Source organism: Phymastichus coffea, unplaced genomic scaffold (genome assembly GCF_024137745.1).
Source record: "Phymastichus coffea isolate CEN01 unplaced genomic scaffold, Cenicafe_Pcof_1.1 PCOF00086, whole genome shotgun sequence".
NCBI lineage: Eukaryota > Metazoa > Arthropoda > Insecta > Hymenoptera > Eulophidae > Phymastichus > Phymastichus coffea.
Window position 1 is genome coordinate 252,329 of NW_026706897.1, and position 20,374 is coordinate 272,702.

The 20,374-nt window shown below is 31.3% G+C and overlaps 6 protein-coding genes across 12 annotated transcripts; 2 read left to right on the forward strand and 4 right to left on the reverse strand.

Moving 5' to 3' along the window:
- Positions 1-116: 116 nt before the first annotated feature.
- On the reverse strand, positions 117-6,179 carry LOC131669020 (RNA-binding protein 27). Of its 4 annotated transcripts, none has more exons than XM_058943576.1 (10): positions 5,968-6,179; positions 5,134-5,252; positions 4,787-5,057; positions 4,540-4,698; positions 4,121-4,422; positions 3,700-3,882; positions 1,873-3,058; positions 1,586-1,811; positions 824-1,099; positions 117-732 (listed from the first exon to the last, which is right to left on the reverse strand). In XM_058943576.1, the coding sequence occupies exons 1-10, from the start codon at positions 6,024-6,026 to the stop codon at positions 658-660; spliced, it is 2,856 nt and encodes a 951-aa protein (XP_058799559.1). In that variant the 5' UTR covers positions 6,027-6,179; the 3' UTR covers positions 117-657. The 4 variants fall into 4 exon arrangements, with proteins under 4 accessions (XP_058799559.1, XP_058799558.1, XP_058799557.1 ...); XM_058943575.1 differs by having other exon boundaries at positions 1,873-3,070; XM_058943574.1 differs by having other exon boundaries at positions 3,622-3,882.
- Positions 6,180-7,774: 1,595 nt separating this feature from the next.
- LOC131669039 (large ribosomal subunit protein uL6) lies at positions 7,775-9,763 on the reverse strand. The gene is made up of 4 exons (XM_058943606.1): positions 9,707-9,763; positions 9,171-9,318; positions 8,570-8,897; positions 7,775-7,910 (listed from the first exon to the last, which is right to left on the reverse strand). Exons 2-4 carry the CDS (start codon positions 9,306-9,308, stop codon positions 7,804-7,806), a joined length of 573 nt encoding a protein of 190 aa, XP_058799589.1. The 5' UTR covers positions 9,309-9,318; positions 9,707-9,763; the 3' UTR covers positions 7,775-7,803.
- Positions 9,764-10,244: 481 nt separating this feature from the next.
- Positions 10,245-12,580, reverse strand: LOC131669043 (uncharacterized). The gene is made up of 8 exons (XM_058943610.1): positions 12,150-12,580; positions 11,894-12,048; positions 11,736-11,825; positions 11,499-11,647; positions 10,979-11,438; positions 10,793-10,894; positions 10,582-10,693; positions 10,245-10,512 (listed from the first exon to the last, which is right to left on the reverse strand). Exons 1-8 carry the CDS (start codon positions 12,264-12,266, stop codon positions 10,357-10,359), a joined length of 1,341 nt encoding a protein of 446 aa, XP_058799593.1. The 5' UTR covers positions 12,267-12,580; the 3' UTR covers positions 10,245-10,356.
- Positions 12,581-12,674: 94 nt separating this feature from the next.
- LOC131669046 (cytochrome c oxidase subunit 5B, mitochondrial-like) lies at positions 12,675-14,949 on the forward strand. Its single transcript, XM_058943617.1, has 3 exons — positions 12,675-12,877; positions 13,069-13,151; positions 14,460-14,949. Exons 1-3 carry the CDS (start codon positions 12,808-12,810, stop codon positions 14,676-14,678), a joined length of 372 nt encoding a protein of 123 aa, XP_058799600.1. The 5' UTR covers positions 12,675-12,807; the 3' UTR covers positions 14,679-14,949.
- Positions 14,950-15,086: 137 nt separating this feature from the next.
- LOC131669044 (peroxisomal membrane protein PEX13) lies at positions 15,087-17,675 on the reverse strand. 2 transcript variants are annotated; one of them, XM_058943612.1, is made up of 6 exons: positions 17,474-17,675; positions 17,064-17,293; positions 16,554-16,832; positions 16,247-16,494; positions 15,976-16,161; positions 15,087-15,888 (listed from the first exon to the last, which is right to left on the reverse strand). In XM_058943612.1, the coding sequence occupies exons 2-6, from the start codon at positions 17,132-17,134 to the stop codon at positions 15,467-15,469; spliced, it is 1,206 nt and encodes a 401-aa protein (XP_058799595.1). In that variant the 5' UTR covers positions 17,135-17,293; positions 17,474-17,675; the 3' UTR covers positions 15,087-15,466. The 2 variants fall into 2 exon arrangements, with proteins under 2 accessions (XP_058799595.1, XP_058799596.1); XM_058943613.1 differs by lacking the exon at positions 17,064-17,293.
- An 85-nt stretch (positions 17,676-17,760) lies between these two features.
- Positions 17,761-19,173, forward strand: LOC131669045 (calcium and integrin-binding protein 1-like). 3 transcript variants are annotated; one of them, XM_058943616.1, is made up of 6 exons: positions 17,761-17,968; positions 18,035-18,099; positions 18,220-18,254; positions 18,341-18,588; positions 18,664-18,862; positions 18,937-19,173. In XM_058943616.1, exons 2-6 carry the CDS (start codon positions 18,049-18,051, stop codon positions 18,956-18,958), a joined length of 555 nt encoding a protein of 184 aa, XP_058799599.1. In that variant the 5' UTR covers positions 17,761-17,968; positions 18,035-18,048; the 3' UTR covers positions 18,959-19,173. The 3 variants fall into 3 exon arrangements, with proteins under 3 accessions (XP_058799599.1, XP_058799598.1, XP_058799597.1); XM_058943615.1 differs by having other exon boundaries at positions 17,761-17,938; positions 18,012-18,099; XM_058943614.1 differs by having other exon boundaries at positions 17,761-18,099.
- The last annotated feature ends 1,201 nt before the right edge of the window (positions 19,174-20,374 follow it).

Genomic DNA, 20,374 nt, shown 5'->3' on the forward strand with positions numbered 1-20,374 from the left:
AAAAATTAATGAAAATAATAATTCATCTGCGCTAAACAGATTTTCATAAAACTATAAAAAACAAAAAACTATTAAAATCAAAAAACTACGAGGCAAGGGATAAATAAGTAGAAATGTTTAAATTCCCATACAAAACATAGCGATTTTATTCTACAAATAATGGGATAAACTTTAAATTATTCACCTCTCTCTCTATTTCATTTTTTCTCATTGTTCATTTCATTTCATCATTTTTTTCTTTTGCTTAATTCATTGTTTTTTTTTTCATTATTCATTATCGTCTTCTCTTTTCTTTTTTTTTTTTGTAAATTCTTAATAGTTGGTGTATTTCGTGACGCGCGCATTATTCGACAAAGTTTTACATATAATAGCATACTATTTAATGGTATGCATAATTATAACAAATATCATCTTTCTCAACACTCAAATTTACACCAAAGTGTGTACTCGCACAAGTCATACATAATAATAATTATTATTTCATCTTCGAAAAGATTGTAATGCACAGCTAATCAAGCTTCCGAAAATGAAAGCGTCGATTAACATGTGATTTGTAAATATTACTTAGTACCGTACGCACGCAAATTTGATCGAAAGATATTATTTTTCTTACAATGTATGCAATAAAAAACATTAGTCAAAAAATTCACAGTTCTGCTATCGCCTCCAACTGCGTTCATCCTCCTCCTCTTCCTCCTCGTCTAGTAGTAAAGCTTCCACATCTGCAACATTCTGTTAACAAAAAGAACCCATGAATTAATCAATTGTCATTGTCATTACAAATTGCAATCATAATAATTTCAAAGGTAAAAGCATTAATTACCTCTAGATCTATTTCCTCGTCGGTCATACTCAACGACTGCAACTGCTCAGATCGTGGGGCGTTCGACGAAACTGATAAGTTTGTTCCAGCGGTGCTTGCACTATTACCTCCACCACGATGTAAATGATGACCAGCGACCCATGTGATGGAGAGTGTACGATCTTGGAAGTTTCGTCCTTTTGACATGGCTAATTCAGCCTCTTTTCTCGATTTATAATTGATTACAATCGAGGGAGTGGCGTCATCCACAATTTGATTCACAATCTCGCCGTATTGCTTTGGAAAAGTAAAAGTTAATTTTTTTCGACCTTGCTAGATTATAATACATACGTAAATAACAAATAACAGACCAATGGTTCCTTTGATGATCAATTGTAAAGACGATTTTTATGAAAAGACTTTTTTTAAACGGAGAACCAAAGTATGCATCAAAATAACAGTTTAATATAAAATAAAGTTTGGAAAACTCAAGTACGCCCGAACGTAAATGTCAGAGTTATATTTCAAGTCAAGAGAAAAAAATTGGAACGATCAACCTATAACTGAAAGTGAAAGTTAATATCGGTAGGGTTTATAAATTGCAAAACTAAAAAGATTCAAACAATCCTAAAAACAATCGTGTTTATCTAAAACAACATTATAAAATCAAACAAATATGAAATAAATTCGAAATATTGACGAAACAAGATTTAAATGTTTAAAACCTGCAAAATACGAATGATAAAAAAAATTTGAGATTCAACAAAAAATAATATACAATACCTGAAAGTGCGCTAAAACATCGGCTTTCTCTTCAGTTTCATAGCCGGAGACTAGAAGATTAGTAGGTCTATGATCAATGGATGAGTGAGCAAAATTTGCAGCTCCACGACCTCTGCCACGAAAACTAAGAGTAGCACCACGCATTGGTCTTGTCGGTCGTAGACCACGTCCAGCACCGACATTTGTTAGTCCCATTTGTGCAGCTTGAGTGCGCAATTCCAGTAATCTAAATGAAGAAAAGTGCGAATTATAAAACTGATAAAATATTATTTTCAGTCGATTCTTACCTCTTTTGCAATTCAGTAGAGTCCTGTCCCTCTTGTTGCGCAGTCATAAGATCAAGTTCGGCATCGAGAATCTCCTTTTGAGCTTGTTCCCTAGTTTTGGCTATCGATTTGGTGACAACGCTATTTGGCTGAGTAGTTGCTGGAGTAGCAAGGTCTTTTCTCAACCCATCGATCGACTGTTGAACAGTCTTGATTGTAAGCATAATCGCATCTTTCTGATCAGGATTCTTCTCAGCGCGCTCGATCAACGATCTAAGTTCAACCAGCTGCTTATCAAGCAATTCTTGCTTTCTTTTTCTTAAGTCAGCAGTGAGCTTCATAGCCTCTTTCCGTTTCTCTTCTTGCTTCTTCTTAAGTGTTTCTTTGGCTGCGAGAATTTCCTGAGTCTTTTTGATAGCTAATACTTTGTCTTCGCGTGTAGTTGGTGTAGTTGTCAACGAAACAGGTGGTCTAGCTGAAACGGGTGCCAACGGTTGAGCCTGCTGATGAGGTTGATTTTGCTGTTGATGATGCTGATGGTGCTCATCACGACGACTTGGCACATATTCATCGTCAACTTTATTGGGATTGTGTACGGGTTGACCAAGTCTATCTTTGACAGATTGTCGTTGCCCCTGCTTGCCAGGTGGCACGTTCTCAATTGCCCCGGCACCCGAATTATTGTTCATATTATTGTGCCAGAACACTTTGATGAAACGATTGTTAAGCACAGCCTCAGTACTCCTATATGCACTCTTAGCTTCACTGGGCAATTGAAAGGTAACGAGGGCAGCTTCGGGATCACCACCAAAGTTCACCTGAATGTTCACAATCTTGCCGAACTTGGAGAAATGATTGTTCAACTGTGTAATGTTGTTCAAACTCCTCGGCACTTTTTTTAACTCCAGCGAGCAGTTTGCTTGGTTTTGCACCGCACGCTGTTTGGGTCCGAGGCGATTAAAATCAAACGCTTGTTTACGTTTCAACGGATTGCCACTCGGTGGATGTGGATGTGATTGTTGTTGAGGCGGTGGATGATGTTGAGGTTGTTGTTGCATTGATATTTCAGTTGGTTCTGTGTGCTGAGCCACTGGTACATTGATCAGCTCGCGTTGTCCACGACCATAGATCACTGGTGGCTGTGGTGGTGGTGGATGACGACCCCATGGTACTTGTGGCTCCATGCTTGGTGCATCTGGATTATACTCTATGGGCATTTCTATAATTTAATGGGGAAAGGTATATTGACAATCGCGTTAGTTACGATGTATGAATGATTATATGAAGATTAGTTAATATGCAACATGCGGGTGACAAACCAGCAGTTTTCAAGAATGTTGAGCTAAATGGTCACAACATTTGTAATACTTGAAAACTTTTGGCGAAATAAGTGCACAATAACATTAATATGATACATAAGCCAGCAAAAATAATGTGAATTATGGTATACTAATTACTAGTTATGGTTGAAACAATGTAATGTAATGAATGAATGCAATGTACAAATGTAATGAATTTCAAATGCGTATTAATAATATCAAATCTTATTAAAACTTCGAATATTCTTTATGAAGCCTATTTTTCAACAAATAGCACAAAATCTAATCCATCAAAACTGCAGAAAACAATAATCAATACAGTAAACATTGAAAACAATTTTTTTTTAATTTGACAAGAAAAGTGGTAGACAAGAGACTACTACAAAAAAAAAAGCCGAAACCTATTATCATCAACTTTCAAGTCTACCTAAATCAAGAAACTCGGACAAACCCATATTAGCATGATGCTGATTGCGCAGATGAGGTGGCGGTAAACTAGCGAGAGGCAGATGAGTTGGAGGTGCGTTACCGTTCGGTCCACCTTGGGGTCCTGGTGGTACATCGGGTACCGTTGCAACTGGTATGCCCGCAGGTGCTTGAGCACTGTGTGGTCCAAATGTCAACACTCGGCTCAATGCTACATCTTCCAGAACCACTGGATCGATGCCGTGATCGTAGGGGCACAAGTCTCCTCGCATGCAGTAACCTTTTTCTATAAATATTTTCAGTTTTAATATTTGCTCTCGTTTATTGTGTGAAAGATTTTTTTCTCCCATTCAGCAAACGCATGCATGTTTGCTCAGATATTATATTATTATACATATGATTAATGTATTTTAATTACTTTTATCGACTTCAATGTTAGAATAAACAATATTTCTTCAAAGTGTAAAACCCATGGAAAACAAGCTTACGTAACATTAAAAAAAGCACATCGACAGTGAACTCACCATCGAAATCACGACACCGTCTTTTTGGACCAAAATTACCTCCCTGACCGGCAACGGATACGACACTCTGAATTGATTGACTAGTGGTGGAGAGCCTCATGTCGACATCACCGTGATTGCTGTCCTGAGTCGGTGTACCACCGGGGCTCAACACACCGTCTTGTAGGCGCTTTTTCCGATCTAATGAACGTGAACGAGATCTCACCGGGGATGGAGAACGATTACGGAAACGCGTTCTGTGTTCATTCGGACCATCTCTTATTCGCGAGCGAAGTGGTGATGTACTTCGGCTTCGAGTCCGCCTGTATATTGAATACAATGAATAATTAATGAGAGAGACTAAATTTATTTAGAAATTTAGAAAGAAAAACAGAAAAGAAAATTTTAAAAATAGGAAGGATATGAAAGATTATATTTACCTTCTGTCGTGACGACGAAGGTTGGGTGGCGACTTATTTCGCCATGGTCGACTCCTGTCTCTTTCTCTATCACGTCTGATGTGATCTCTACTCCTGGACCTACGCCTGTCGCGCTCCCACGATCTCGAACGTGATCTCGTTCGTGATCTTGGTCTGCCACTGTTTTTGAAAAAACAAACAGTGTTTTAATCAATCATCATTCTACTTAAAAATTCTTTTTATAAATTGAAAGATGGTTAATACATACCGACTACGTGGTCGTTTTTCTCTTTCTTTCTCCTCCTTTTCAGACTCAGATTTTCTTAGTTCACGTTTAATAGTCACTGTTGAGGCTGACCCATTCAAATGTGGAGTTGATACTGTGTTTAACACAATATTGCTTATTTCACTAGCAGGTGGTGTCTGGGCAGCCGTTGTTGGAGGAGTTCTACTACCTTCTTCCTCCATTTTCACAATGGGTAATGTGAAATTCTGTGTTTCTAGTGTCTTGAATAACAAATCTACAAAACTCTGAGTCTCTACAATGAAAATAAATTGTTTAATAAATACAAATTAAACGGAATATAAAACATTTACTTTGAATTAGAAGCGTACCTTGTTGTAAAAATACATCAAGCTGCTCTACCATACCAATCCTTAGTTCGTCTAAAGTCTTATCTTTCTTAACTAATGCATATACATATTTTGCTAACGCAGCTGGATCCGCATCACATCTGAAAGAAATGAAAAATATATTAGTTTGATCACAACCATGCTTTAAACTTTCAATGTATTCGACTTGAATATCATCAATAGACCACTCAATAGCATTGCTACCATATTAACTACAATTGACTTCAAAGTAATCAATACATCTCTAATTATTCTTAAGCACACTCATCAAGTCTGATAAGCTTCAAATTAATAGTTTCCAAACTAGCAAAGGTCAGCACACTAAATTTTCCAAAATTGATCGATTACGTACACTCGTAAACAAACAGACACGCGAGCACACAGCCATCGAATAATTATCAAGCGGAACAATTCCGAATTAATTAATTCAATAATTACTCTAAAATTCAGACAGACGATATCAAAGACGTATGGTATACGGAAAAATCGCAAATTTTCGGAGTACGAGAAGACGTCATGACATACACATACACGTACATATTCATGATAGTAGGTTCTTGATACTACTACACTCTCGACGCGTAAACATAAAATCCCCCCCCTTCGGCAACGCGACCATACATTGCTTCTGATTTTCGTAACCTATACGTTTTTTTCATTTTTTCCATCAAAAACTTGAACCTCCAGTGGTACATTCAGTCAAAGGATAGTGGAGAGATGCAAGAAAAAGAAAAAAAAATGAATCTGGTGGTTAAGGTAATAAAAGGTGGATGGAGTTTGTAGCCGAGACATGGCGCGTTTTGATGGCCTACTTACAGCGGCTCCAACACGGCTGTAAGCCACGCCTTGAATTGCTCCGGGTTGTCGATGATCATCCTGCTGAGGCCACAAGGCCGCACAATCAATCTCGTCAATGTTCTTCGCCAGAGTACACGATACTCTCAACGTCTCGCGATTACTGCTGCTTCGCTACTGCCACCGCTAGAACAACGTCGCCATTGCTGAGTTTTCGCGCGTCTGTGTGCGTGCGTCTGTCGGTGTAATACTTTGCGCTGCTGTCGACTTCCGTGCGATTGGTATACGGGTACCCCTCACAATACATATGGTTCATTTGTAAGAGCAATATATAAGAATTTTTCTCGGAGAATATCAAATGGGTGGTAGTATTTTTTTTATACTACACAGGAGGAATGTCCTTACTGGATTATAGTTTCATTTTTTAATTTTTCAGGTGACTAAATGTACATGCTTGAATGAAGTGGTTTGCATTCTATGTCAATTTTTATGCAACATTAACGTAAAATGTGTTTAACCATTTTTCATTTCGCTCGAAATATTTTATTTTTTATAACTTTTCTTTTTTATTAGAGGAAAATAATTGAATATTTCTATTTTATTTATTTTTAATAAATAAGTCAAGTTGATTATAAATCCTTGCTTTCATAATATGGGTAATTCTTGGCTATTTCGATTGACTTGTAACCCTTAGGTTACGGATTTTTTTTTAATTTGGCACAATTATTGTACACATAAAAGTGAGATTTTTTCCAAATTTTTAAGACGATACATTAGTTATATCAAAAGTTATTAACAATTAAAGAAAAATAATAAACAATTTTCAAACGGCTGTATTTTAAAAACTAATAAAGATATCGAAGTCGGATTTTTTTGAAAATACTTATAATGCCTTAAAATTTCGAAATAATTACAACAGTAAATAATAAAAAATTTTTTTCGAAAATTATTAACTTTTTGTTTAAAAAATTGCTAATATCTCGAAAAGTATATGTTTTTTTGAAAAATACTTGCTCCTGCGTGTTTCTGAGGATTTTTGCTATCGAAATCAATCATAAAATTCAAGGGCCCGACATATCAGAAAGCGTAGCCTTAATCAAAAGAAGACGCCTCAGCGTAAGACCACGAAAACGTCCCGCTGCCGTTGCGACGTACACCGAGGCATCTTTTGATTAGGGTTACGCCTTACGATATGTCGGGCCCTTGAATTATATGATTGATTTCGATAGCAAAAATCCTCAGGAACACGCAGGAGCAAGAATTTTTAAAAAAAATAATATACGTTTTGAAATATTAGCAATTTTTTAAACAAAAAGTTATTATTTACTGTTGGAATTATTTCGAAATTTTAAGGCATTATAAGTATTTTCAAAAAAATCCGACTTCGATATCTTTAATACTTTTTTAGATTAAAGCTAAAGTACCTTTCGACCGTGAGTCCGCTGGAGCGCTACCGCAGCCTTACGCCGAGGCGTCTTCTTTTGATTAAGGCTACGCTTTCCGATATGTTGGGCCTTATAAGGCATTATAAGTATTTTCAAAAAAATCCGACTTCGATATCTTTATTAGTTTTTAAAATACAGCCGTTTAAAAATTTTTTATCACTTTTCTTTAATTGTTAATAACTTTTGATATAATTAATGTATCGTCTTCAAAATTTGGGAAAAATCTCTTTTATGTGTACAACAATTGTGCTAAATTAAAAAAAATCCGTAACCTAAGGGTCACGAGTCAATTGAAATAGCCAAGAATTACCTATATATCAAAATAACTTGGGAACTGTAATAATTTCAGTGAAAACAAGATCATTTAGGCATGAAAATAATAAAACAGTTTTATTGTTCTTAAAAATGCACTTTATTCCTCATCTTGAACAACTGTCGTTTTTTCAGATACATACAATCCATCCAAGAACTTTCTAATATCCTTGTTTTTAACAGTGGTAGACTGTTGAATGAGTGCAGCTGGAATAACAATATATTACTGATTAATTGCATGATAGATATATTGAGAAAAAATTGATTCAATTATTCATTTTATCTCAATTAAGTTCATTTATAATTAGTTTTCATATTGCTATTTAGAACTTTTCTGTATATATTTAAGAATATTTTGTTACGTGTGGTGAAATTTACTTGTAGAATGTAACTACAAGTGTATTAATTATATACTATAAAAAAATGTACTACATTTAAAAAATCTAATCCATTCTTAATAACTAGGAATATAAATTACATTTGCAAAAAAATAAATGATTTAACGTAAAATTTAATTTAATGAACTAAATTAAATATAATGTTAGAATAATAAATCAAGAAAGGTATTTCAAACTAATATATATATATATATATATATATATATATATATATATATATCACTTATATGTATTATTTAATATATATCAGAAACATTAATTTAATAAATATTTTTTATCAATTATTACTAAAAAAAATGATAAATTATTTATTTTGTGTTTTTGAAATTCAATAGAAACTATGAAAGATGAAAAAAAAACTACCAACATCAAAAATATTATTTCAATTCAAGATACAAGCACAGATCTTCAAGAAGTGAATCTACCAAAACAGCTAATATATAATATAAAAAACTTATAGAATTGTACCTGATCGTGAAACATCTTCCAAGGAATTTCCTTCCAGAATTAGTTCGTCCTTTTGTTTTTGTGAATTTGTTACAGTAACACCAGGTGCCATCTTTACCCTACGGATGAACTTTTCCCCCAAGAAATTACGAATTTCAATAACTGTGTTATTTTCAGTAGTAACACAGTTGATGGGAAAATGAGCATATACAGCTCTCATTTTGTATTGGTAACCTTTGGTTACTCCCTTTAGCATGTTTTCAATGTGTGAGCACACAGTACGTACAGCAGCTAACTCTTTTTTGGTACCAAACCATTTTTCAACCTTAAGTAATCTAGGGTTGATCATCTGAAATATAAAAATATAAATAATATTAAAATCAAATTCAATATGAATAGTGATAGGGATATTGATGTTTTGAACAAAATTTCAGTTAAGTATCTATCATTTATAATTAAATGAAGGGGAATCCATTAAATCATCATTTACGTTCAGTTAATTAAGTAAGTTAGAGAAAACTAGACTAATTAAATTTGCAAGTTGTTTAAATTGAAATAGTTTTCATCAAAAATAAGAGTTTGGAGCAATCTGTAATAAAAAAATGAAAATTAATAAACCCACACGAATATCAAGAGCCAAGTGCTTGAATGAACGCTTCAAGACTCCTCGTGGCCCTTTAACTGTAATAGTCCTGGATTTGACGGAGCAAGTCAATCCTTCTGGGATTTTCACTGTTTGGTTCGTGACAATCTGCTTCATTTTGTAGGTGCTAAAAAATAAATGCAATTTTAAATCAAACTGTTTACTTTAGCACTCTATAACAATGTAACTAATGTTGTAGGTAAATAAGTAATACATAATAGCAACTTTTAATATACACAAATATTTTATAAATGGTTTTAAAAAATCTATCAATTAGAATAGACGTCTATATTTTTGATTATTTTTAAATTGCTACAATTTTTATTGATATTTTCAAAAACAATACTGTTTGAGGTTATGATAGTACGATTTACAAGAGTCAAAAATTGAAAGAAATATTAATTAAATAATATAGAATGATGATTAAAAAATGTTGTTTTATGATTCAACGAGAAAAATATAATTTTTCATAGCTGATTCTAGCGGCTGAAATATTGCTCAAAATTCCATATTACCTCTTGCACGTCCCTTAAAAACCGGAAAGAGAGGTGCGGACTATGGAGCGGGAAGACAGGCTAATTCTCCAATAGATACGAAAATTGTACGCAACAAATTGCTGCCAACTTACAATTCAATTTTACAATTTCATGCAACATAATCTCAATAATGATAACAAAATTATCCCAACTTAGAAACGTTTTTTTATATTATATTTAATCTGAGTAATATTTTAATGGTAACTATTTAATTTGAATATTTTTTACATTTATTAAAATATACTTGTATTTAAATTTATCTAATCATTTTGAGGTTATATTAAGCATTTGTCATTTCAAGTTGGCAACAGTAGAAAATCCACTAGAAATTGTCGCGTACAATTTTCGTGTCTATTGAAAAATTAGCCAAACGATTTGACTTAAAATCCACGAATCACTAAATAACGAGATTGGAAACTACATGAGCCATTATTTATAACTGGAGGTCGCTGACGCTACTTGTAGTTAAATTTGGAAAAATTATAAAATATACTGCAGACTGGATATTTTGTTTTTTATTTTATATTTATAAATTTATATTTTATTATTCATTATAAAAATACTTTGAAAACTATACTTTTTCTTAACCATGATTTAAATACTTAATTTATATTATTAAAAAATATGAATCATTTTCGTTCCTCTTTTGCTAGTACGATGGTTTTGTCTGATAGTGCTAAAAATTGAATCAAAATCTTTGGATCTAATTTATAGGTTGTTATTTCTGTTATAATTGTTCGACGAAAACAATTCCTGAGAGTTTCCCAAGAACGATGAACTAAATACTGCAAATATTAATTAATATTGGAAAATAGATTTAATAAATAGAAATCAAAATAATTAATATAACTTACCCCATCTGAAATCATTTTTTCATAAATTATTTTTCCTTTGCTATGTGCTATTCCATTTTTATTAATAAGATACTTTACAAGAATTTTCTTTTCTACTAATGAAAGAAATTTCCTGTAAAAAATTTCCCTTGTGAGTTTTGAATAGCAGTATTCAATATAATCAATCTACTAGTAATCACTATTATTTAGTAATTGCATAAAATTATTTTACCTTGGTAGAAAATGAGTTGGATGAGCTACAGGCTCATAAGAGCATGCTGGGAAGGTACATCTTTCTTTTTCAGGAATTTCATGAGGTAGCCACCATTTATGTCTAAATCAGTTATATTAATTTATGAATAAAAATTAATATATATAAATCCCTCTATACAGTTCTGTACAATGACATAAAATTTACCTCCCGAAGTAAGCGTTATCCTCTTCATCAAAAATCTCTTGAGTTTTTTGATCAGATAACTTAAATGTCATTTCTGTTTTTTTAGGAGCTATTTTGTTTGGTAAAGAATAAATCCATCCAGAGTCACCTTTATTAAACGTTGGTAGTTGTTTCTTTTTCTCATGGATACTGGAATCACTTGAATAATTATCATCTTCTAAACTGTTTGCATTACTATTTTTTTTAACTACTTTTTGCTTTATTTCATTATGAATTTCCTTAAATTTCTCTTTTCTCGATTCTTCATAAGATTTATTTAAAAAATCTGTATTATTCTCATCACTGTCGTATTCAACACTGTTTTGAAGCAATGTACAATCATAGACTGTTTCATTTAAACTACTTGAATTTTTTGATCTTTTTCTAGGAGGACTTTTAGTTATATGAATAGATTTGCGTTGTTCTTCATCGTTAAAATGACCTGTATTTGATATAATAAATGAGTTTGAATAAGTAAATATATTTCTATCAACTTTCTTACTTGGAAAATTTGCTACTTTATCTGTACTTTCAAAATTTGAATCCTTGATACCTAAACTTTTAACAGATCTATAATCTTCATTAGTTTCTTTTTGAGATTCTATATTACTTTTAGCACATTCTTTGCAAAAAACAATTTCATAATAACATCTACAAAAGTATTAGAACATCTTACTGACGATATATTTTTCCAAACGACAAATGAACAAATAGATTTAAAAATTATATTTTATAATACTTGTGACATGAATCAGTCTTAAAGACAAACTTTGAAGCATAGCAGGACGGTTCCAGATTTGATACTTGATGATTGTGAGTAGGGATAAGCCTTTTGAACAATTTGCAATTTTTATTAAAATTGTACATAATACAAATAATGTATCTAATTTTTCTTACTTGTAATTATGTAAATTGGAGGAATCCATGGTCTCTACAGCTTTAACGATGTAATTGATGTCGTACAAGTTTTCCTTCATATTTTCTTGCTTTTGAAAATAAGATAGTTCCACAAAAGTGAATAGAGCATCATCTGAAACCTCAGCTCCCATATCCTATTAACAAAAATATATTAAACAAAGCAATAGGAATGAGATCATGTGTTAAATTTAAAAAGAATAATATTAATATTTTTATAAAATATAGTAGGAAGTACCTTAACTAATTTAACGAAACCTGCTTTCGTTTTCTCTTTCAATCCTTCAAAATTAAAACAGTAACCTTTGAATAAATACTTATACTTTTCAGCAACTTTTGTCGTAATTTCACTCATTGTCAAGCAGTGAAAAATGTTTCAAAAACGAACAAAAATGTCTATTCCTCGTCAAACAATAAGACAAAGATCAAGCTCCTTATGAAAGTATGTTTATTTATTGATACTTAACAGTCAACGCTCTGGTTTATTTTCTTAACTTTTATATTCAATAAATCGTTCAATGTATAGAAACTTGAATAATTTGGAAAGTCTATTTAGTTTTTTGCAAAATACAAAACAGTAAAACACGTATGAAAGATTATCAGTGAATTTTCCTTCCGAGACATGTTGTTCAAATCTTCTGAGTACCGCGAAGTATCATGTTTCATTTAGACAAAGAACAAAGGCTGAACAGAACTGTATTGAAAAAGGCGCTGCAATCGCTCGAAAATTCAGGCATTACAACAGCGTTCAATATCCACCTTTTCTATGTTGTAATCGGTGGTCAAAAGCTACTGCTGCTGCGTGGATAGCAAGAGAAAAACTCGGCAATAAAGTGACTTGCGACCCTTGCCCTGAGGACGAGTAAAACGATAAGTGCTGATAGTTGGCCGTAACAATGGCTTCTCTGTGCAGACGTGCGATTTTCCAAATCGCTAGGCGTCCCTTGCATATAACCGCTGTACGAGGTAAGTATAGTATGGATAAATCTTCATGCACTCGCACTGTTTTGCTTTGTACACTCTTAACATTACGTAATGTAGGGGCGAATAATACGCATTTTTGTTAATTTAATTTTGTATACCACTATCACTGCGTTAAAGAGGAAAATCAATTGCAGATTCTGTTATTCACCAGGTCGAATTTTTTATTTTTCCAGCGGAAGAAAAGATGGCTGAGCCGCTCGATCATGCGACTGGTCTCGAGAAAGAGGAGCTCTTAGCTCAAATTGCTGGCAATGATGTGAGTACATTCGTTAATTCAGTTATCAGTTATCAGTTACTACCTAGTTTAGATCTTGTACAGTATTGTGGTTCTAATGTTAATTTTATTGTGCATTAGAACTTGGATCAGAGTACATATTCAAAACGTAACTTATGAAAAGATGCTCTTATTTAAAAATAGTTTTCGTGTAGTTCAACTTTATCTAGTTTTTATTTGTAGCTGCTAAAATCTATGAATTATTAAATGTTCTTGCATGTTAAGTGTCATAAATATATTTACAGAATAGAATTTTCTCATATTATTGTAGTATATAGTAATTATACTTATTCTTATCAAGTTGATTATCTATAATGAAATAGATTGAAGCGATAATAGACAATGGTGATCTACAAATTTAAATTATTTTATTACTACAAAGTGAGTGATAACCATTGCTTAGTAGTAAAGATTCCTAGTTTAACATTATGTATATAAATACTGAAAGTTTATCTATATATTGAAGCTTTCAAGAAAACATAAATTGTAGGGTTTAAATTTTTTAGTTTTCAAAGTTTTTCTTAATTTCCATTCAAGAAATACTCAGCTTTTCGTTTGAACTTCTATATAAAATTTTATTTTATTGGAAAAATGAGATTTCATGTTGTATCAATCTAGCAGATTATATTCAAATAATATAATTAATAGATATAATTTATGATAATATATTAAATCTATAATTTATCAATATTTTAACAATATTGTTACATTTAAAATTACGATCAATGTTGCAAGAATAATAAATGGTACCATCTGTGACATAACTTGTCAATAACTATACACAACAGAATTTTGTATACATATTTGATATTACATAGTTTTCACAATTTTCATGAAAAATAATTCATATATTTTTTTATTATCTCTTCCTTATATCTACATTTTTATGATGAAGAGGCATCTCTCATATTAACATGTTTTATGTATGTTTCTGTAGTAGAAATATTTTCTAGTGTTCCCTATCAAGTTATAGTTATTCATATTCACTATTTAAGACAGGAGAAAGCATATACTAGAAACAGTAGTCCAACTATCTTTGTAATTATTGTGAAACCCATGACAATATTTCCTATAAAAAATATTTTATATAATTCACCTGGGATTTGAACCTTTGCTCTTTATGTAGAAAGCAGATAGGCATTCAAATCATTGAGGTACCGGGTTGTTAAAAATAGTTAATATTAGCAACAGATTATGATTAGTCACTCAAGTTTTTATAAATTTTACTTTGATTATAGATCAAAGAAAATTTTGTCATTAAATACTTGAACTAATTCATTGTTTTTGTAGGACCCGTTTGACACTAAAGTTATGAAACGTGGACCAGGCACCAAAGAATGCCCAAATCTAGTAGGTAGCTACTTCAAAAGTCGACTTGTTGGTTGTATTTGCGAGGAAGATCAGACTCACATTAATTGGATGTGGCTACACCAAGGCAAACCTAGACGCTGTGAGTGTGGTCATTGGTTCAAACTGGTTGAGAGAACTGCAACCCCAGCCCAATCTTAATCACCTCTTGAAATAAGCTAGTCGATTGTTTGAACTTTCTACCTTGGAGTTACTGCGTTACATTAGATAACAATCAAGCTATAGGGTGGAACTTATTTGCATCAAACATCAATCTACGAAATTTTTTTTTTCTGAGGAAATAAGAATTCATTAAGAAAAATGTAAATTACTTGTAATAAAAAGAATACATAATGTTGAAAGTAAATAAGTCAAGCTGTCCTCCCTAAAGTTAATTTTTATTGCTCTGCAAATAAAAAATCGTTGAAAATAAGTTATGTAATATTAATTTTAACAATTTTTTTGCAAAAATCACTTCATTATCTGTAGATATTAGATGCTGTAATCTATATACTAACTAAAAGACATTGATATTTATATAACAGTTTTCAAAAGTTTATTTTCCCAATATATAATAATCAAAAGAAATTATAGTAACATTATTAAACATAGGACATCCCTTTCACAAAAGAAAACAGTAATATCGTGTACAAAATGCAAGTGAAAAAAAGGATAAAAAACATTAATATAATCATTTACTAAAGTTGTTGATAGCTCTTGTTTGTAGAAATGTCATTAACAAGACTAAAGTTATCTATATAGAGCTAATATTTATTATCTACTATCTATAAACAAAATTTTTAACTTTTTTTTTTCTATACCTGTTGAATCCATACGTTATGGATACATATAACCATGTAGCATTGAATATGTACAAAATCTTACTTTCATAATTATTAAATCAATGATAATATAATATTGGTGTTTAATCAAAAACAAAAACATTGAATTTAATTACTTTCATTTTTCACTTTAAAAATATCTTCACTTTTCGATTTGGCAAAAGACTCGTCTTGTTCTTTATTGAAATCATTAATTATCTGAGATTCTGAGCTTTCTTGCTCAGTTGTTAAATTTTCAATGATTGGTGTTGGCTGATAAGAACTTGACGTCTGTGACTGATTAGAGTCCAATTTTTTCTTGAGTTGACCTACCACTGTTACATATGTTGAGGGAATCAAACCAACATTTATACTGTCTGTAGCTCTCCACCATCCAGGCAAATTTTTAGGTTGTAAGGACTGGGGTGCAAGCCACACCTTTTGGCCGGTTTTAAGAGACAATTCTTCATTTGATGCAGCAGTAAAGTCATAAATCGCAGTTGCAGTGTGAACTGGTTCTTTGTTTTGCAACCATTCCTTAGGATTATTAACTGCAAAGTAAAAAAAAGGAAAAGGTTGTAAAATATATTTCTGAAAAATGTTATTTAAATTTTATTTACTTAATATATTTAAGTTACCATTAACGCTAATATTTTTTGCATTACTGACTAATTTATGAATTAGATATGGAGTGGCAAAGAGAATGCTTAAAAACACAAAAATTGGCCATGAGGATGTACCATTTTGTTCTGAGCTACCATGTAAAACTTCTGATATTGTTTCTCTCCATAAAACTTCACTGTTCAAGTTTTGGTTTCTTAGGCCTATAACAAATTAATAGTTATAGAAAACATTGTATAGAGTATTCACATAAAAAAAATATTACTAATATATTCTGTATTTCTTTACCAAGCATGTATTTGACTTTATAATATAACCATTTCATCAGTCTAACAAGAGCAAAACTGCTAAAAAGCTGCTTCAGCATTGTTCTAAGTTTACCCATATTGTCAGCCACCCCTAAAATTGCTCTAAAAGAACTTGTCATAGCAAAAAACGTTGATTCCAACATCATAGTAAGAGAAGAGAAGGTATGAACCATTGCTTCTATCGACTGAAAAGCTGGTCTTGTACTTTCTTCAGCATATTGTACAAATCTGGAAAAGTAAAAAGATCAGAATAGTTTATTTTAACTAATTATAATATATAGAATTACCTATTTTCTACATCTCCACTAGGACTTCCCCACTGATTCTGTCCATACATCGAATATCCAGGATAAGATCCTATACCCATACCCATTCCCATACCATATCGTCCGAATCCATAACTGTTGTAGCCAGATCCATATCCATAACTACTTAAAGATGATCCCAAATATGAAGAACCAAAAGGACTGTATGACTGGTACGTAGACACAGGTCTTCGTGGGGGAACTGGTGGCGGAGCTATTGCAGAAACTCCGGACTGAGCAACTCCCATTGGCTGAGGAATTCTATAGAATCATACATCTATGAGTTTTTTATTATACAGAACATTGTCTGCTAAATTATGTAATCAAAACATATTGAACTTTAAGATTTTTAAGCTATTGAGAAAATGATGAAAATTTTCCAATATTTACAATTTATATTAAATGCTTTAAATATTTTTACTTGTAACTACGATTTTTTGTTTATCCAGTGATAAGTTAACAAATATGCTGGTAACTCTAACAAATATTTACCCATCCATAATGTTAGAAGCATTGTGAAAATGTGTGGAGCCAAGGGCATTTGTTCTCTGTTGATTCATCATGGTATTTTTTCAATTTAATAAATTTGAAACGATTTGTTTATTTTGTACTCAGATTTAAAACTTTTTTAAGTTTCAGGGCACTTATCAAGTTATTCAATCATCAGTTATTGACTTAAAAAGGCTGCCGTAAAAAGTAACTCAGTGTCGAAAATTAGTTTCCTGAAAAATAAAGCGTAGTGCGAGAGGATGACTTGCATGTTATTATAAATAAATAGATAAATCTCTAATGCAGATATGATAAAAAAAAAATGAAGTAATTTGATAAACTTCCAATTGGATTCGGCCCTAAAGATTGCTGTGTGGCATGTGCTTTCACTGTCTTGCTTTATTATTACTTACCATTTTTGTCTATCTCCTTTTGACTTGTCGTATCATTTTCGTTTAATTGGAACTAATTAACAGTGTTAAAAAAGAGAAAGATACACTTCAATGATGCTAGGAATCTCGAAAATCAAACTAATTTTGCCACTGACTACACTGATACATTTATATTATCTATATGACCAAATTACTGCAGTAAGGCAGTATTCTCTGGCTTCTAACCTATCAGCAAATGCTTTCGTGAGAAATGATATCTACTACCACTAGTACAGCGGGGCAGGTTGTGTTTGAAAGTGTGTGACATGTATGTCATTATCGCGTCTGTCAGTGAAAATCCATAAACATAATATTTTTCAATCAAAATAATGATTCATATCATCCGTAGTTAAAAAGAAATAGAAATCTTAAACTAGTTGCCAGCTGTATAACTGCATAAAGAACCAAAAGAACGATTGCCGCCTTGCAATAACAATAGATTGGATGGTTGCAAATTTTACAAATTGAATTCAATAAGTATGTAATTAAATTAACCTAATCCTTTGTGAATTCTTTATAGCTTTATGAAATTTTCAAATAAAGCTAAATTAATAATCATGGGAGTCGGAAAAAGCCAGTTTACCGATGAAGAACTTCAGGATTATCAGGTTAAGACTGTTTAACTATATAATTGCTTAATTATTACTGCTTTAACTAATTACCAATCAAATTACTTGTAATTATATACAAGCACTCATGAGATTGTAATATTTGTATATTTTTTGCAGGACTTGACATATTTCACAAAGAAAGAAGTATTATAGTGAGTATTTAGATAAACAACATACAGAATTAGCTTTATTGATATTCATTATACATTAATATTTAACAAAGTAATAAATATTTCAGTGCACATCAAAAGTTCAAGTCACTTGCACCAGAAAAAGTAGGGCACAACAAAAATGTTAAATTACCAATGTCTAAAATATTACAATACCCAGAATTACGAGTAAATCCATTTGGAGATAGAATTTGTAAAGTATTCAGTTCAAGTCAAGATGGTGATTGTACGTTTGAAGACTTTTTAGACATGATGTCTGTATTCAGCGATGCTGCTCCAAAAGCTGTGAAAGCTGAACATGCCTTTAGAATATTTGGTAAGCATATAATTACAATTTTTATATTTAGATTCAAAATAAATTCTTAATCAAGTATATATATTATATAAATAGATTTTGATGGAGATGACATGTTGGGAATTGGTGATTTGCGTCAAGTTGTAGATAGATTGACAGGAAATAAAACATTGAGTGAAGGTGACATGCAACAATTGATTCAGTATTTACTAGAAGAAGCTGACCTGGATGACGATGGAGCCTTGAGTTTTGCTGAGTTTGAACATATTATTGAAAAAAGCAGTGACTTTTCGAAGTCAGTATGGTATAACTTATTAATTATAATAAGTTTTGGTCATATTAGGAATAATATTTATTATTTTCTTTCAGGACTTTTAGAATAAACTTATAAATTATTGAACCACAACTAATTTGAAAGACTGACATTATGTTGTAGTTTATACTGCAAGAGATAATAAGAGAAATATTATCTAAAATACATGTTCAAAATGTTAGTTATTCAGACAACAGTAAATAATACTTCAAAGTATTACACGAGACATTTGAATATAAAAATATTTATCATAGTATCCTAATATTTATTATAAATCCTTCTTATGGACACTATACCAAGTATGTTTTTATGAATGTTTATGATTATTCATATTTGTTTTCTATGTATTTATATCTTTATATAAACTGTAAACTAATATGTAAAAAAACTGTAAAAAACATTAAAATATTTAAAAATACATCTTTCTGGGTAATTTATTTTAAGAGGTATGTGATATTAAAAACTAAAAATGTATAGAATAGTTTCTATTAAAATATATAACAATATATATTAATATATAAAAATATATAGATTGCATAGATATGAGATAATTTATTAACAGATATTTTATTTTTCTCTTTTTTTTTCAATGTCCAAAAAACATTGATGGATTAATTTTATTTGTAAATATCTTCTGAAAATATTAATATTCATATAATTTAAGTAATTTTACAAAAATCAATAGTACTTACGGCAATTGATATAAAAATGATATAAAAATACTAATGAATCCCACACTAATCAATAATATTCTAATAAATTTCTACATGGTTGGGCATACATTACAATACAAGTGCGGGAAAGTAAATTTTTGTTTCGTGTCGTGTTTACGCCCGAGCGAAGCGAAGGTGGAAAGGTACACAGGACGAGAAACTTTCCCGAACATATGCCGTACCGTATTTTTTAATATGGCGTGTGGAAAGTGTAATTTTCAATGCACGTTTTCTGCCTAGCGTGCGGGAAAGACGCACTTTGCGCACAGAAAAAAAAAAGTATCGAAAAAAGTATTTCAAGAACGGTTTTGGACGTAAAATTTTCCGCTCTATCCGATTTCGACGTTAGAAATAGGGATTCCTATTTAAAAACAAAAATTAATCTTGAAAAATTACCTCAAAGTTTAATTGAAGGTGACTAAAAGTTGACCCCCATTGGCACGAACAATTTTCGTTTAATCCATTTTTTTGCATCTAACTTGCATTCGGTTATATTTGACTGCATAGACTGAAATGAGACACTGTTTATATGTGGACTTTTTTGTTTATATCTTATAAAATTATATTCTGGTTGCAGTAAAATACATGTAATTATGCTTTATTTCTTAAAAAAAATTTTAATTAAATTGACACTCTAAAATTTACTAAAAGATTAAATATAATTTCACGTTAACAAATAGCCCAATTTAAACATTTGTATTTGTACATAAGAGTATTTTTTGTTTAATTCTTAATACTCCAATGTATTTCATCTATTCATATGACAAAATTATACAATAAT

What these genes read in the sequence shown, in the direction of transcription:
- LOC131669020 (XM_058943573.1), bottom strand. Translation starts at nt 6,026, where the DNA reads ATGATCATCGACAACCCGGAGCAATTCAAGGCGTGGCTTACAGCCGTG. An exon ending in CTTCGTCGTCACGACAGAAG is followed by an intron (nt 4,423 to 4,539) that starts GTAAATATAATC and finishes TTCAATATACAG; the next exon opens with GCGGACTCGAAGCCGAAGTA. An exon ending in ATGTTTTAGCGCACTTTCAG is followed by an intron (nt 1,100 to 1,585) that starts GTATTGTATATT and finishes ACTTTTCCAAAG; the next exon opens with CAATACGGCGAGATTGTGAA.
- LOC131669039 (XM_058943606.1), bottom strand. Translation starts at nt 9,308, where the DNA reads ATGAAGCAGATTGTCACGAACCAAACAGTGAAAATCCCAGAAGGATTG. An exon ending in ACTTGGCTCTTGATATTCGT is followed by an intron (nt 8,898 to 9,170) that starts GTGGGTTTATTA and finishes TTTATATTTCAG; the next exon opens with ATGATCAACCCTAGATTACT. An exon ending in GGAAGATGTTTCACGATCAG is followed by an intron (nt 7,911 to 8,569) that starts GTACAATTCTAT and finishes TTGTTATTCCAG; the next exon opens with CTGCACTCATTCAACAGTCT.
- LOC131669043 (XM_058943610.1), bottom strand. Translation starts at nt 12,266, where the DNA reads ATGAGTGAAATTACGACAAAAGTTGCTGAAAAGTATAAGTATTTATTC. An exon ending in AAGACTGATTCATGTCACAA is followed by an intron (nt 11,648 to 11,735) that starts GTATTATAAAAT and finishes ATACTTTTGTAG; the next exon opens with ATGTTATTATGAAATTGTTT. An exon ending in CCAACTCATTTTCTACCAAG is followed by an intron (nt 10,694 to 10,792) that starts GTAAAATAATTT and finishes AATTTTTTACAG; the next exon opens with GAAATTTCTTTCATTAGTAG.
- LOC131669046 (XM_058943617.1), top strand. Translation starts at nt 12,808, where the DNA reads ATGGCTTCTCTGTGCAGACGTGCGATTTTCCAAATCGCTAGGCGTCCC. An exon ending in GCATATAACCGCTGTACGAG is followed by an intron (nt 12,878 to 13,068) that starts GTAAGTATAGTA and finishes TTATTTTTCCAG; the next exon opens with CGGAAGAAAAGATGGCTGAG. An exon ending in CTCAAATTGCTGGCAATGAT is followed by an intron (nt 13,152 to 14,459) that starts GTGAGTACATTC and finishes TTGTTTTTGTAG; the next exon opens with GACCCGTTTGACACTAAAGT.
- LOC131669044 (XM_058943612.1), bottom strand. Translation starts at nt 17,134, where the DNA reads ATGATGAATCAACAGAGAACAAATGCCCTTGGCTCCACACATTTTCAC. An exon ending in AGTGGAGATGTAGAAAATAG is followed by an intron (nt 16,495 to 16,553) that starts GTAATTCTATAT and finishes TTACTTTTCCAG; the next exon opens with ATTTGTACAATATGCTGAAG. An exon ending in TAAAGTCAAATACATGCTTG is followed by an intron (nt 16,162 to 16,246) that starts GTAAAGAAATAC and finishes AATTTGTTATAG; the next exon opens with GCCTAAGAAACCAAAACTTG.
- LOC131669045 (XM_058943614.1), top strand. Translation starts at nt 18,016, where the DNA reads ATGAAATTTTCAAATAAAGCTAAATTAATAATCATGGGAGTCGGAAAA. An exon ending in AAGAACTTCAGGATTATCAG is followed by an intron (nt 18,100 to 18,219) that starts GTTAAGACTGTT and finishes TATTTTTTGCAG; the next exon opens with GACTTGACATATTTCACAAA. An exon ending in AAAAGCAGTGACTTTTCGAA is followed by an intron (nt 18,863 to 18,936) that starts GTCAGTATGGTA and finishes ATTTTCTTTCAG; the next exon opens with GACTTTTAGAATAAACTTAT.